This window comes from Carassius auratus, chromosome 10, assembly GCF_003368295.1.
Source record: "Carassius auratus strain Wakin chromosome 10, ASM336829v1, whole genome shotgun sequence".
Lineage (NCBI taxonomy): Eukaryota > Metazoa > Chordata > Actinopteri > Cypriniformes > Cyprinidae > Carassius > Carassius auratus.
In genome coordinates this window covers 11,721,406-11,737,385 of record NC_039252.1, presented here as the reverse complement: position 1 = coordinate 11,737,385, position 15,980 = coordinate 11,721,406, and the positions used below count along the sequence as shown (strand labels likewise).

Sequence of the window (15,980 nt, the reverse complement as noted above, 5' to 3'; positions counted from 1 at the left end):
GTTCCAAAAATGAATTACAGAAACATTTTGTGGAAGGACACAGTTAACTGCCTTTGTGAGTGAGATATTTGAATCATTCACTGAACTGATTTGTTTAAAACACTCATTCAGGACATAGCACTTGAAGTTAAAGAGCTAAATTAGAATCGTTAAGACTCTATGGTTTCATTGAGTTTAATAGTTTAATTAGTCACAGGTGTATGTAGGCCTTGGTAGCCTAGTTTATATTGTATTTATTTACTGAAGTATATGTATTCATCGTAGGCTCAACCTTCTCAGTTTTGTTTGCGTGTGTTCCAAATAAACGCATTTTGTCACGTGAACTTCAATGAGTAGAGTTCAAAGAATAGGGAGCAGTGGACACTAAGGGTGAATCACAATAAATTAGAAAAGTTCATTTATTTCAGTAATTCAACTCAAATTGTGAAACTCGTGTATTAAATAAATTCAATGCACACAGACTGAAGTAGTTTAAGTCATTGATTCTTTTAATTGTGATGACTTAGGCTCACATTTCACAAAAACCCACCAAAACACTATCTCAACTAATTAGAATACTTAATGATTAAAAAAAACAAACACATTTTTAGTGAATTGTTGGCCTTCTGGAAAGTATGTTCATTTACTGTACATGTACTCAATACCTGGTAGGGGCTCCTTTTGCTTTAATTACATCCTCAATTGGTGTGGCATGGAGTTGATCAGTTTGTGGCACTGCTGAGGTGGTATGAAAGCCCAGGTTTTTTTGACAGTGGCCTTCAGCTCATCTGCATTGTTTGGTCTCGTGATTCTCATTTTCCTCTTTACAATACCCCATAGATTCCCTCTGGGGTTCAGGTCTGGTGCGTTTTCTGGCCAGTCAAGTACACCAACACCATGGTCATTTAACCAACTTTCGGTGCTTTTTGCTCCAAACTTTATTGGTAAACGGGTTCAGTGACTTTGGTTTTCAAAAAACACAATGGACCAACACCAGCAGATGACATTGCACCCCAAATCATCACCTACTGTGGAAACTTAACACTGGACTTCAAGCAACTTGTGCTAAGAGCGTCTCCACCCTTCCTCCAGACTCTAGGACCTTGGTTTGCAAAATAAATAAAAAACATGTTCTCATCTGAAAAGAGGACTTTGGACCTCTGGGCAACAGCCCAGTTCTTCTTCTCCTTAGCCTAGGTAAGACGCCACTGACGTTCTCTGTGGTTCAGGAGTGGCTTAACAAGAGGAATACGACAACTGTATCCAAATTCCTTGACACTTCTGTGTGTGGTGGCTCTTGATGCTTTGACCCCAGCAGTGTTAATTTCGTTGACTAAATATTTTCGTCATTATTTTCATCACGAATATATTTTTGCCGACGAAAACGAAACGAAAACTAAAATAGAAGGCACTGATGGAGACTAAAACTATGACTAAATTGATTGACATTATCGTCAACGAATAAAGGACGAGACGAAAATAGACTTGTGACGAAAATCAAATCAGCAGACGGGAGAGATGCGAGGAATGAGCAAAAGAACCGGCAAAAAAGAACAGACTGCATGAGAGAAGATAACCAATCAGAGCCTGAGACGTGAAGCGAAGGTTTTCAGTTTTTATGAGCTCCCGGGAAGTCGGCATTCGAAGAGGTGATAGGGACTTTAAGCAACAGCCTCTGGTGGAACCTATGGGTGGAACGGCAACGCCATTCTGGCGTTGTATTGCGCCTGCGCGAATTTAACTGCTACTTTGTGACGTTCTAATTTAACGGTCTACTACGGGAGAACAGCTGATTTGCCAGAGTCGCTACAACGTGAGATGTTAGGTAAATAAATGTTATGTTTTTAGACTTATTTACATCATACAATATTAAAAACTCCTCTTCTGACAAAAGATTGTCATTTAACGCCAAAAGCAATCCTTCTCCTGCTTTTTTAAATTATATATTTTTTTGGATCTCAATAAATGAACTGAAGGTGAATGAATTTACCGTTGCTTAGTGACTTTTACGTTCTTGGCTACAGCGGTGTGACGGCAAACTTCCGGTCGCTGTAGCCGTTCCATTCGCAGCTGTTGCTTAAAGTCCCTACTGTCTAAAAGAGCGACAAAATGTCCACAGCTCACTTCACGTTTGACGACGGACAAAACAAAACAAAGTGTAAAGCATTAAATATCAAGAACTGAAAAGTACTGTAAAATAGCCCCTTCTTCAATTTAGATGCGAGCACAATACTAATACGTAATATCATGATAAATACATTTGATTAATACTAATGTTTAGTATATTTTATAATGTTCTACTTGTTGACAATATCACAAATATTTATATATTAGTCATGTGAAACATGAATGTTCACATCCTATCATTATACATACAAATCTAGCAATAATGTAGTATTTAAAACATACAATATTGCTAGACAAATGAATACCTTATAAAATCTTGTTACTTTTTTTATCCACTTAGCTGCCAACTTATTAAATATTTACTTTAAATGTTTGCACTTATTGTTCAGCTCAGCTGTAAGCTTTAAGGTCCTGGACCTAACATTATTTTTCTTTTATTGATGGTCAATTGGCAGCTAGTTATTGTTTACATTATCATGACAGTGTTTGTTGCTGCATAAAAGCTTTTGAATCGAAATAAAGACACAGTTGTGTTGAAATAAAGTTGAATTTGTGTTTTATATATTTTGGTTAAGTTTGTTTCCTATACCAGCTGTAAAAAATTGTCTAGTAAATCTGTTATTGATTTTAGTCTTATTTTAGTCGACTAAAATACCAAGCAATTTTAGTCGACTAAAATAAGACTAAAATTAAAACAAATCAGATGACTAAAACTTGACTAAAACTAAAAAGAATTATAGTCAAAAGACTAAGACTAAAACTAAATTAAAATTTCGTGTCAAAATTAACACTGGACCCCAGCCTCGGTCCATTCCTTGTGAAGTTCACTCAAATTCTTGAATCGATTTTGCTTGACAATCCTCATAAGGCTGCGTTTCTCTCGGTTAGTTGTGCATCTTTTTCTTCCACACTTTTTCCTTCCACTCAACTTTCTGTTAACATGCTTGGATACAGCACTCTGTGAACAGCCAGCGTCTTTGGCAATGAATGTTTGTGGCTTACCCTCCTTGTGATAGATGTCAATGATTGTCTTCTGGACAACTGTCAGATCATCTGTCAGTCTTCCCCATAATTGTGTAGCCTAGTGAACCAAACTTGAGAGTCCATTTCGAAGGCTCAGGAAACCTTTCCAGGTGTTTTGAGTTGATTAGCTGATTGGCATGTCACCATATTCTAATTTGTTGAGATAGTGAATTGGTGTTTGTTTTTTTCTTTTTTCTTTTTTTTTTTTTTTTTTTTTTTTTTTTATGTGAGCCAAGATCATCACAATTAAAAGAACCAAAGACTTAAACTACTTCAATCTGTGTGCATTGAATTTAAAGTTTCACAGTTTCACACATTCTAATTTATTGAGATGCACCTTTATGTAGGGACACTGCAATCAGCATGCATCTTTATCAGAGCGAATTGAACACTGATTCGTTCAGAATATGTGCAAAAACAGACTGGCAACATGGTTTCTTAAATGTCAGTTGCATAACTTTATTTTTACTGAACTGATATAAGAACAGCACAATCATACATAACTACATCTTTTATAACTTGAAGTTGATATAAAGCCAACTCCATCGGTCATTATCTTCAGAGTTTAGACAGGCCTGTTGCACCTTTTCTCAATCTCAGAGAGTTGTGTGCCTTAAAAAAAGATGTTTCTGGGTTTGCCATCCCAGATATAGATTTACTGTCTTACAGAGAAAGTATTGTTCTTGCTGTCACTGTCTCATAGCTCATGATCACTGGCTGACTCACAGTGTGTTTTTAGCGAGTTCTTTGTTCTCTCTCTGATGTGCTGACGACCTCCTCCTCAAAGAGCTCTGCAGGTGCCTCAGACAGATTTATAGCTGCTGTAATTATCCATGAAAATGCTCCTGGAGGTAAAACCACAAAATATATCTAGTGCTGAGTACTGTGTTCCTGAGTAATGCTGTAATATTCTGTGAGTGAGTGAGTATGCATGCGTGAATTTAAAAAAAAAATAGCAGTGCGTTATGAACAAGTAATAAGCAAGTAAACAGCGCCCCCTGGAGTGAGCTACGAAAACATGCAAAGCTACAGCTTGAAAGGAAAATAATGATGGTGAGAAAGATCGAGGAGAACATTTGTTTGATTGTCACTCTGGAGATTGGATTTTGTTGGATGAAAAATCACGCTTCGTGTCACACTAATTAATGCCAGCTATGTAATTAACCTTCAAATGTGTGTGGTAGACCTTAAAGGAATATTTTAGGTTAATTACAAGTTACTTCAAAATAGCATTTCAACTCATCTCACAGTTATATATGAAAGTATACAGATAATTGGCAGTACAAACAGATGTGCAGATGTTAATATTTTAATGAAACTGCTTACGATCCCAATGTGCTCAACTGCGTGATTTTAATACATCTCACAAATCTAAGGGCATCAAATCAACTGTTCCAACAAGACAGTTACGATAAATTTAACATGAACTGAGATAAAGAGAGTATAATATATATATTCAATGAAAAAGATAGGCCAGGCATGTCACAATGAACAAATGCAGACAATAAGAAGTAAAACTGCCAAATTTAGCACTAAAAAGAGTGACAGAGTGTAAACAAAATGGCTTTTTAACAATCAGATGGCGAACCATTGTTATAGATACTGAAAAGCCGCATACTTTTATCAGACACTGACATATAAAACATACAGTGAAATACTGTAAGAAGCACAGCAACCAACGTGCATGAAAAGATAATGTCATCACTTTCAAATAGGCAAAATATATGCAACATCATTTATTTAATATATCATATAAAAATAAAAATGTATAATTGTGTTTTGTAGAACCTAATGTAAAATAATACTGAGCACTTTTTCACAATTTATGTGTCGATTTGGCATGAAATACAGGCCTATTTTAAAAATCGGAGAGTTCCACACTCTTATAAGTTTTACGGTCTAATAAGTATCAAATTTGATTAAAAAACAAAAACATGAAAGGTCTTTGTGCAATCAGTCTCTACATAAATCAAAAGAGCTTTGAAGTTAGCAGGCACAGAATCCATGGGCTGTATTACAGAAATTTCCTGTCTTCTTATTTTATTAGAAAAAAAAAAACTCAGTTCTCTGTCGGATTACCATGGTTACTAAACAGATGGGATAAGATTCCGAGTTAGGATGTGTCTCTAATAAAGTTAGTGATTGCTTTATAAACCTCTAGAGGAAGATACAGGTACTACAAACCACGGATAAGGAGAGAATGAAAAAGAGTAATATGGCGTATTTAGCGAACAGACAGAGATTTTAAAGCCATAGATTTTAAATCACACTCATTATATCAGACTGTTTCACAGAATCAGTTTTCACTTTTTAAAATCAAACGGAGCAAGGTCTGTTTACACAGGCAAATATGATCTCAAATCAGATCCTGCTGTGACTTTTACACACGAGGTTAGAAGATATCCAGCTACTTCTCATGTCCGTTGATGTTCTCAGGAAGCAGACCCTCCATTACAGCTAGTCGAGACTCCAGAATCTGGATCCAGAAAAGCCAGATGAACAAAGAGGTACAGCCGAATGCTAACACAGAGGTAAGTTTGCATTAACTCACCAGGAAAGTAGGACTAAAGGCAATGAGGGTTTGCATGTTGGTGCTGTAATAGCCAAGAACATAATCCCCAGCCAGCAGGGGGAGCTCATTTTTATTCATCTGGACCTTGAACAGGAAGTGCATCACTCATGTCAGTGCTTGTATGGCAACTTTTAACATCATGCAACTTAAATACACACAACAGTTTCAAATTTCATTTTAGATGTAACAGAATATACATTTTTATTAATATTCATTATTTTCTCTTCATGCACCAAAACTTTTAGTCCGCCATACCGTCACGACTTCGCCGTTGGCAGCCACTTCATCATCTTTGACCCAAGCGAAGGTGGAGTAATGGGAGGCACTTCTGAAGCCAATCTGCACACAGAGATATAAATCACCACTGGTTAGTGACCCGCTTTGTGATGCAGATCTCCTTTTTGTCCCTTTCTGTGTTTTTGTTCATCCATCAACTTCTTTTTTTGTCTGTCTCCCTCTCACCTTGTACAATCCGATCCAATCCCAGGTTGAAGACTCAAAGTTTTCTAGAATGGTGTAGGTGAATGTGGCATCTTCATCTGCACTCCAGTGTCCCTCCACGGTTAGTTTGACTAGAGGCGTCTTCACCTTTTTTCTCATCTGCATGAAGAGTTCAAGACCAATTTGGACTAAAATGTCATGTAGACTGAAAGGTAGATATATTTAAAATTATAATGATTAATGATTATAGTTTAAGCACATTTACTTCAACAGCGCTTCGTTATATGATTGAATAAATGTTCAGGGAATACATAATTCATACCTCCAGATCGAAGGTTGCAATGACGGGTTTGTGGTCACTGACCCCATACGAGACATCGCAAGTGTACATGTCCTGCATCACCTTAATAGGATACTCATCATCGTCAGCTGATGATGATGTCGAACTATTCTCATCCACAGTCTCTATAGCTTTGGGTTTTATCCTCCACAAGATACGATCCGTCCAGGCAGGCTTCCGCTTTTTACCACTAATCATTGACCCATGCAAAAAAAAAAAGAAAAAGTGAAGCAATCTAAAATAATACTGAAGAGTGAGATTGTAGTCTTGGAGAACTTAAACTTATTTTATTATATTGGTTTATACACTCTAAAAAAGTTTGGGGTCAGTAAGGGGTCATTTAATTTTGAAGAAATTAATACTTTTTATTAAGAACTTAATACTATTTATCCAGCAAGGATGCATTAAATTGGTTAAATTAAATTAAATTGCTGTTATTCTTTGCTGCTATTTCTATTCATTATTGATGTAATTCACTATTCATCAAGAATCCTGATAAAGGTCTATTAGTTTCAACATATCAGCATACTAGAGTGATTTCAGAAGGATCATGTGACATTGAAGACTAGAGTAATGATGCTGAAAATTCAGCTTAGCCATCACAGGAATAAATTACATTTTAAAAATGTTAAAATAGAAAATATATATATTTAACAATACTGTTTGTACTTTCTTTTTTACTAAATAAAAGCAACCTTGTTAAGTTCAAGAGTCTTCTTTTAAAAACATGTAAAACCTTGCCTACCCCAACCTTTCTAGATAGATAGATAGATAGATAGATAGATAGATAGAGAGAGAGATAGAGAGATATAGATGTGTCGTAGTTGTATGCTGAGAATTCCATTTGAAATTCCCATTTTCTTGCAGACATGCCACCGATATGCTGTGATCTACTTCTACAATATGAAAGATGCAAATGCATCAAACACCAGCATATCAGAGCGAAACATGCTTTCTACACTCTGATATGGTGCATGTTATGTGACAGGTGCAAAGCAGTTCTTCGTGACAGCTGTTAAAAGCCCAATGACACACTGACAGCATTTCATGAATGTGTGGTCATGTATTAAATATGACGGAAGGGCTGGAGTGATTGGTTTATACATGATTTCCGGCATTTTTCAGAAAATCCCTATTTCACTTTTTCCACCTTGACTAGTAATCTTGAAATGAAATTCAAAGTTTGAGCTGATCTTTCCATTGGAGACACAGACTTCCTCTGCTTCCATTACGGACACAGCAAAACACCATTTCCCAAACATATTTCACTACCCATATAACAATTCAGACAACAGGTGACAGCTAAATGAGAAAAAGATCTGTGCTGAAGACACTTTAGTACACAGACACAGATTCAAATGCTCTGTGGTGCGGAAGACCTCCTATATTCAGCCATTTGTGTTTGTTGGGAAATACAATTCCCTTCTTACAAACATCCTACATGGCCATCTCATCTTCAAAGCAGACATACTACAACAACATACATGTCTTCAAAGCTGACGGCAGCTGGCACACAGAAAAAAAAACACCGATCACAGCATTACATTGTGTAGACATGACTGAAATGCTTACTGGAGCGTCTGACAGGAGATTATGCAAAGATTGAACGCTGAGTGAGAGGAGTGCAGTGTTTTACAGGGATGTGATGATGGGTGACAAGAATTCTGGGCGATAGTGCTTAAGGTGGAGATAAGGTTATGCGACAAACACAAATATTTCTTAGCATTTCTTACATAAAGCCAAACCATGTCCTCGGTGCTCTGTGTGGAGAAAGAACGACCGTGAATTCCTTCTAAGAAAACACAATAGACTTTCAGGAAGTTGAGATCTAAGACGGTTTCCACTTTCATGCATTGAAAATAGTGTATTTCTATTTTTTTATAACAAGTAAAGTGTGTGAATGTACCTTGTATCGTAAGTCTCGGAGAAACGGTCAAACTTATACGTGGGTTTAAAACACAACGGTCCCTCCTCAAACTCCTGCAGAATAGGTTCTTTTTTCTTCATCATGGTCAACTAAGAGCCAGAAATCGGTGGAATAGAATAGAATAGAATAGAATATTAATGCACTTTATTTTACTTTATTGGAATAAAATATATATGATTTATAATCAGCATGCTAAAAGCCATTGTCTTCATAAGAGTGTGTACAGTACAGTATATGTGCTATCTTTGTTTGTGTGTTTGTCTGACCTGATCTCTGTCCCACAGCAGGTTAAATCGGCTGTTGTTGACTGAGGAGCGGAGAAAGTGCATCCCATGGTCAGCGATACGAAAGTTCAGATCACCGAACCAGAAAACGAGTCTGACATGCAGGAACAACAGCAATGTGGGAACCATGAAGTATGTGAGAGAGCCTGAACGTGAGCAAACTTCATCCAGCATACAGTAGCACTCACTTGTGGTCAAGCACTTGTGGTGTGTTGTACATATCGAAGTCTTGTCTGTCAAGTATATATTCAAATTCGTCCATGCGTTGCAGGGCGTAGTTCATATGAGCTGCCAGATGACAGTTCAGAAAACACAGCATGTGACCATAGAATGAGAAACGCACAGACACACCGCCTTTATTTCCCTGTGATGATAAATAAAAATGCATTAGTCCAGCTGAAACTTCTTACAGTAAACCCCCATGTCATACTCACATATTCATACCTCTTCAAGGATAGGTGTTTTATGTTTACCCATTTTTACCTTTTTTAACCATTTTATTTTTTTAAAGAAATTAATACATTTATTTAGCTAGAATGCATTAAACTGATCAATATGACTTTGAAGATTATGCTATTTTGCCATCACAGGAATATATATATGTGTGTGAGATTATAAAATGTAAACCTTTGAACAGCAGAATAAATATGTCAGTTTTGCAGGAAAATGCAATTAATGAAATTAGTGTATAACGGTAAGTGTAAATGTAAAGATGTAAAGGCTATACCATACCCAGTATCCAAACAGGCCTGTGCGGGTGTATGTACTTTGGATGTCTCTGATGAAAGGCAGGTGGACCTGCTTTGCAAACAGTATCAGCAGCAAACCCTGCATCCTCACTGAAGTCACCTGAGGACAGCAAAAAAAAAAAAAAAAAGCCTTTTCATATGTCAAAGCTTCAGTGCATTTCTCAACACAAATGTCACACACCACTTTGACCTCCACATCAAAACCGACAGCATCACAGAAAGAGGATTTTAGGAGATTTCTCTGCAAGAGAGCTATATTAGGCCTTACACAGTGGAAGAAAACAAGAGGAAACATGTATTTGAGCTTGGAATGGATAAAAGTCCTTGATACGTCGATGTAAGAAAATAAGGAGATTGGTCTTAGATATTCCTGAGATTTTTTGGCAAAGTATAATTCTGTTTTTTTTTTTTTTTATCAGAGCTAATTAGTCATCAAAGGCAGAATGGGACGGGCTCACATCAAATCTGTGGTTATGGTAAACAAATGTGCTGGTGTCGAACAATGCCTCTAGTGTTTTCAATGGTCTGCAGCGAACAATGGAGCTTAACAAGCTTAATGAGGAGATGGCTCATCCTGATTTTGTCTCTCTATTCTGTAACAGTTACAACTGCATATAAACATATGTAAGGACACCCAGCAGTATTGAAGGCAGAGATGCACAGTTTTTTTTTTTATTCTGTACCTTGATATATCCCATTGGTGCCAGAGTATCCATAAGAAGGTGACTCCATGAGTCCTCATAAATTAGATCAGAGATATACTGCACTGGAGTGGCATTCACTTCCTGTAGACTACAGCACAAACACAATGCAAACTTACCAACTGAATAAATTCATTCTGTCTCATACATAGACTATATATTCTGAAAAAAAAAATATTTGGTGTAGGATTTACTTTGAAATAATTTTAATTTAGAAAATGCTAGTAAATTTCACAGAAAAAAATATAAAATGAAAAGTAACAACAAGTGAGAATGTGAAGTAGAAAGAACATATAAATACACATATATACTTATTTATATATATACATTTATGTATGTATATGTATATTTTTTCACTCAGAAATAAATACAATTTAGTAAATTTTACACAAAAAAATAACAAGAAGTACTGTAACAAGTAAAGTAATGTGTTTTTTTTACTAGAAAGAACATACAGTATGTTTAAAAAAAATGTATTAGATATTTTCAATATTCATTTTTTATTTTTATTCAATAACCATTTTATAATCAAAACCATTAATCATTAGAAAATCATTCAAAAAGATTTTTGTGTACAACGTTTATAATAACAAGATCTTTCTTGAGCACCACATCAGCAAATCATCAATTAGAATGGTTTCTGAAGGATCATGTGACCCTGAAGAAAATTTCATTTTTAAAAATATTAATATAGAAAACAGGTAAATCTTAATGATGTTTTAAAGTATTATTGTTTTTACTGTATTTTTTTTACTTTCAAAAACATTTTTAAACTCTTGCCAAACCAAAACTTTTAAAAGGTAGTGTATTAGTTACATGTTTAATTGACAACCCAGGTTTTTTTTTTTTTTTTTTTTAATCTGCTGATCATGTGATTCAGGTGACTTTAACTCACCCAATCACAAAGAGGTCAGTGGCCGGCTGCGAGTCAAGCTGCAGTAATGACCTCACATCAGCTGGTGGCTCTGCTGTGCCAACATTCCATGTGACCATGTGCAGCCTGAACAAGAGAAGAAGTCAATTAATGAATGAATTGGGTTCATATGATCTGAATATCTGAGAAAAACATTTGAGAACGTATAAAATTAAAGATAAAAATGCAAAGAACTTGCTGGCAAACCACCAACAAAATCCACTTCTTCTTTCACTTCAACACAAGTCTACTTAAAACTTATTTTCAATGACTCAGCTCACCTGAAGGATTCTGTAGGTGTATTTTCCACAGAGGTAGAAGGCTACGTCAAGCGTACAGAACACTTCCTCATTTGCCTCATCATCTTAGCTAAGATCCTCCAAGCAGACGAGCAACTGAGCGAGCCTCTGGTAAAGGACCACCCGAGATGAAGATGACGTCGTGGTGGACGTACTGTCAGAGCGCACACATGGAACATCAAATGTGTCCGACGTCTTTTTGCTGTTCTCCCAAAACAACTGATCATCTGAAGCCTGATTCATCCAATCCAAGAGATCAGCTGAAGTGAGTAGATTTATTATTTGATTCTCTATTGTATTGGCTTCAGATGTCTAGGTGTCTAAGAGCTGGTTTAGGTTCAGCAGGGGCATATATTCCAGGTTTTGTTCAAGGGACGCCACATGCTCCAAGACACATGTTTCTCAGATCTACTCAGAAACAGAAGTTTATCATTCCCTTTTTGTTGATCTACATGATCTCATTGCATCTTGTTGCGTGAATGGATGTGTGAGTAAAAGCATGTGTTAAGGAGATTATGAAGTGTAATCTGGAGCAGTACAGAGCCACGTGAATGATGCCGGAAATACAAAATGCAAAAATCCCCATCAGCCCTGATCTCCAAATCCATGTATGTATTGTTGTAAATGTCAAGTAAATGTTGGCCGATGCTAATCTGCTTTTTGTAACAACTGGCCTCAACATTTTGAATATTTCTTGGACCCTACAATCAATCAATCAATAAGGTCAATCATTTTTTAAAGATGTGAGAGCATATGCCAAACTTTGAAAACAAACTTGCATTAAGTTAACTCTAAAAGAGAGCTCAATTTTACTACCTTGAAGTCAAATGCAACTATATCGGAGTTGAATTAAACTCCTATTTTTAAATTAAACTACAATGTGGGAGGTTGCATTCCATTGAACAGAGTTATCAACTGTGGTTATCTCTGTCATAGCAAAATAAACGGATTCTTACTCATAGTATTTACGTTTATGTTATTTAGAATTGTGTAAATTTATAAACAAATTATTTTATTAATTTTATGTAAAATATTACATTATAAAACTAAATATTTGTATTATAAAAAAATTATAAAGTCTGTTCAGTGTTCATTTGCCAACATTTTTTTTTTTTTTTGCCAATTTGTGCTACTTTTTTCTTTTAATCCAGAATTGTTTTACTAATTAAACAAAAAAACTAATAAATAAGTCTAAAATAACAATAATTCTAAAATGCAGGATAACTACCTTTCCATCCAGCTAAACACAGTCACATGTAAATTCTTAGAAAGGTCTTGTGACAAATTGTACAACTTTTAAGGGAAACGCAAACATTCAACATTTGGTTTCTGTGCAAAAGAAACTCAGTAATGCTGTACAATAAACCAAACTGAACACATGGAACGCCTTTCACTTCTCAAACCTCAGTTCTCTGAGTCCCATTTCTTTCAGCACACTCTTGTTATTTTGAAGTGAAGAGGGGCTCATTTCAGTGATTTAGGATGTTACCTGAAAGCCTGATGTCCATCCCTGGATCCAACATTTTGTGCGCTCATACTCAGACCTGTGCACACAAACATCATGTCAACAAGCATGCATGGTAATTCAAACATGAATCTAATCTAAAAGAGTTAATCCTGTCTCGTTTTGATCTGAAAAGCTTTTTAAAATGATGAAATAAAAATCTGTAGGTTTACCTAATTATTATCACTTGGAGCCGTGATGCCGCTCTGTTGCTATGGATACGGGCGAAAGTGACTTGTGTTCGCAATGTATGTGCTCTGAATAACTTTTCTGTTCTTTGATACTAAAAATACTTTTGTTTTGACTTAAATACTTGTTCAAGAAGGGGTTGTAAATGTATAAACGTTTTTCCAAAAAGCATAATAGTCTAATCTAATTCATCATTTGTTTTATGTAACGAGTGCTGTTTGTGACCGCGTTCAAAAATGAAAAAAAAAACAGCCATCGAATAAACTTCAAATATTTAGAGATGTTCAGGTTAAAACATTACGAAACTAAACTAAGCTCATCTAAAGCTACCGTGACGAAAGCAAAATTAAATTTATGCTAATTGAAAATAAGAAAAAATCTTACCTTTCAGTCTCGGTGTTGTGGAGATTTTGCAGGTGTCTTGAATATCTATTCCGTGCTTATCAGGTAACGTTATAGGACAGTGAGAGAGTTTGGGGTTTGTGTTTACACCCCTTTACTTCCTCGCTGTCCGGCCAATCCTCAGAAACCTCTTAAAGCCGCAGTACTTGATTGTTTCATCAAATAAACGCCTGAAAGCTTTAGCTCAGTTATGAAAGACCTGACTGTGTCTAAACGATTTGTTATATGTCGCAAACCTTTTTGATTAGGGAATGAAACCGAGCTCTCTGTACATTTAAAGACTTGATTTTAGGCTTAATTTAAAATCCATGAACTTGTTTCTGGTCACTATATCATAATGGCAATAATGTGGTTTATGCAGATGCAGTGGTTTTAGTAAATGACACATAAGGTCTTTTTGTCAGAGTAAAGAGTAATCTTGACTATTTCTTTGCTGTAAACATACCAGCCTATTAAAGCTGATCTAAAAGAGGACCTCTAGGACCAGAGATTAAGGGTAAAATTCACCCATGGTCCATTGCTTTCTTTAATAATATCAGAGCTGAACGAGTAAATTTACCTTACCCTTATATATACATATATATATATATATATATATATATATATATATAATATAAATTGCTACTGAATTAATAAATACATGTAATAAACAATTAAACACGTTACATACAACTGCAAATGTGAAAATGAAATCCAAATGTCTAAATCAAGCACATTCCCCTTTCTGAAGGCCTTATAAGAAGGGGTTAGTTTAATCTGGCTTCATCTTTTCAAATCCTGATTAGGATGAAAGTTTCATTTAATGAAGGGGGGGGGGGGGGCTTGGGGGTTGCACAGTGATTCTTTTCTTGATGATTTGTGCTTGTTTATGTGTGTTTGTCCTGTGTGGGATTGAATGGGTTAGCTTTAAGTAAGGACATGTATACTGTGGAAATAAGATTAAGAAATGGGTTTTATTTGCATAATAAAGAGAGAACAATAAATGGAGAAGAGGGGAAGTCTGAAAATGTCGCATGCCAGACTCAAACATATTTCATTTTCATGAGCACCATAATCAACATGTCAGTGTTGCCCTCTTGAGGAATAACTCTGATGTTAAAGTCATAGTTCACCCAAAAATGAAAATTGTATCATATACTCACACTCATGTCATTCCAAACCCGCAAGATCTGCGTTCATCTTCAGAACACAAACTAAGATATTTCTGATGAAATCCAAGAGCTTTTTGACCCTGCATACAGGTTCAAAAAACTCAAAAAAAAATTATAATTTCATGGAAAGGTCTTTATTTTTGGTCATTTAATAAAAAAAAGGAAACTTTCTTATATTCTAGGAGGAGCCCCAACCAAGCATTGAGGTGCATAAGTAAACCTGCTTTGGAGATCTTGAACATTACTGTTTTGTAAATCTTTTGTGATTGATCTTTGATTTCATTTATGAGATACTGAATTTCTAATTTTCCTAAGCTGTAAGTCATAACCATCAGAATTTAAACAAAAAACTTGTGAAATATTTCAGCTTGTGTGCAATGAATCTAGAATATAAGAAAGTTAGCTTTTTTAATTAAATAATAAAAAAAAAAAAAACTTTTCCATGATATTCAAATTTTTTGAGATGCACCTGTAGACAGCAGCACAATTACCACGATCAAGGCCCAGAAAGGTAGTAAGGACATCGTTATAATAGTTCATGTGACATCAGTGGTTCAACCTTCATTTTATGAAATGATGAAAATACTTTTTGTGCATGAAGAAAACCAAAATAAGGACTTTAATATACAATTTAGATTCTTTCGTGCCAGTCTTCAGTGTGTGTTGATGACAGTAAAGGTGTTTTTTTTTGTTTTTTAACATTAAGGTTGAACCACTGATGTCACATGGACTATTTTAACGATGTCCTTGCTACCTTTCTGGGCCTTGAATGTGTCAGTTATGTTGTTGTCTATGGAGGGTTCTCGTATTTCGTCAAAAATATCTTAATTCGTGTTCCGAAGATGAACGAAGGTCTTGCGGGTTTGAAACGACATGAGGGCAAGTAACTATCCCTGCACAACTGAAAAATGTGTTTGATCAAAGAAGAAAATGGAGTACAAATTACTGAAAAAACAATACTGAATAAGTATTGATGTGTAAACCAGTAAAACACTACTTTTTAAAAGTTTATTTATTTTTTCACATCTCCAATGTAGTTTTATTGGAAGATAAGATGACAAAAGGCACAAATTCACAGTAAAAGAAAGAAAAAAAAACATGACAGGTTGGGGTGAAACAAATTCATAAAACTTTTTTTTTAATGTATTTCTAGAATCATTGGGTTTTAATTTCGACAACAAATCATGAAATCTAACAACAACATATCTATGAGAAAGTCCTGTTTACCATGATCTGTCTCGCATAATGGTAACACAAACTGTGGATGATGAGTTCATGTGTATAGTTCCCTTTTATAAGCCACCTGTCTGTCATTCAAACACCAGCTTGGACAAGTTTCAATCGAGTCTCCTGAGAGAAGAATGGCAACCTAGTCCAAA

General features: G+C 35.5%; 1 protein-coding gene across 2 annotated transcripts; it reads right to left on the bottom strand.

Moving 5' to 3' along the window:
- Positions 1–4,470: 4,470 nt before the first annotated feature.
- Positions 4,471–13,541, bottom strand: LOC113109874 (inositol polyphosphate 5-phosphatase K-like). Of its 2 annotated transcripts, XM_026273682.1 has the most exons (13): positions 13,433–13,541; positions 12,845–12,899; positions 11,039–11,143; positions 10,126–10,234; positions 9,426–9,542; positions 8,882–9,057; positions 8,676–8,787; positions 8,389–8,498; positions 6,465–6,672; positions 6,164–6,301; positions 5,957–6,040; positions 5,681–5,785; positions 4,471–5,605 (listed from the first exon to the last, which is right to left on the bottom strand). In XM_026273682.1, exons 2-13 carry the CDS (start codon positions 12,889–12,891, stop codon positions 5,537–5,539), a joined length of 1,380 nt encoding a protein of 459 aa, XP_026129467.1. In that variant the 5' UTR covers positions 12,892–12,899; positions 13,433–13,541; the 3' UTR covers positions 4,471–5,536. The 2 variants fall into 2 exon arrangements, with proteins under 2 accessions (XP_026129467.1, XP_026129468.1); XM_026273683.1 differs by lacking the exons at positions 12,845–12,899; positions 13,433–13,541 and adding an exon at positions 11,338–11,470.
- Between the last annotated feature and the right edge of the window lie 2,439 nt (positions 13,542–15,980).

Coding starts and splice junctions, on each gene's coding strand:
- LOC113109874 (XM_026273682.1), bottom strand. CDS start 12,891: ATGAGCGCACAAAATGTTGGATCCAGGGATGGACATCAGGCTTTCAG. Junction 8,499..8,675: donor TGCTGTGGGACAGAGATCAG/GTCAGACAAACA, acceptor TCTGGCTCTTAG/TTGACCATGATGAAGAAAAA. Junction 6,302..6,464: donor TTGCAACCTTCGATCTGGAG/GTATGAATTATG, acceptor CTCTTCATGCAG/ATGAGAAAAAAGGTGAAGAC.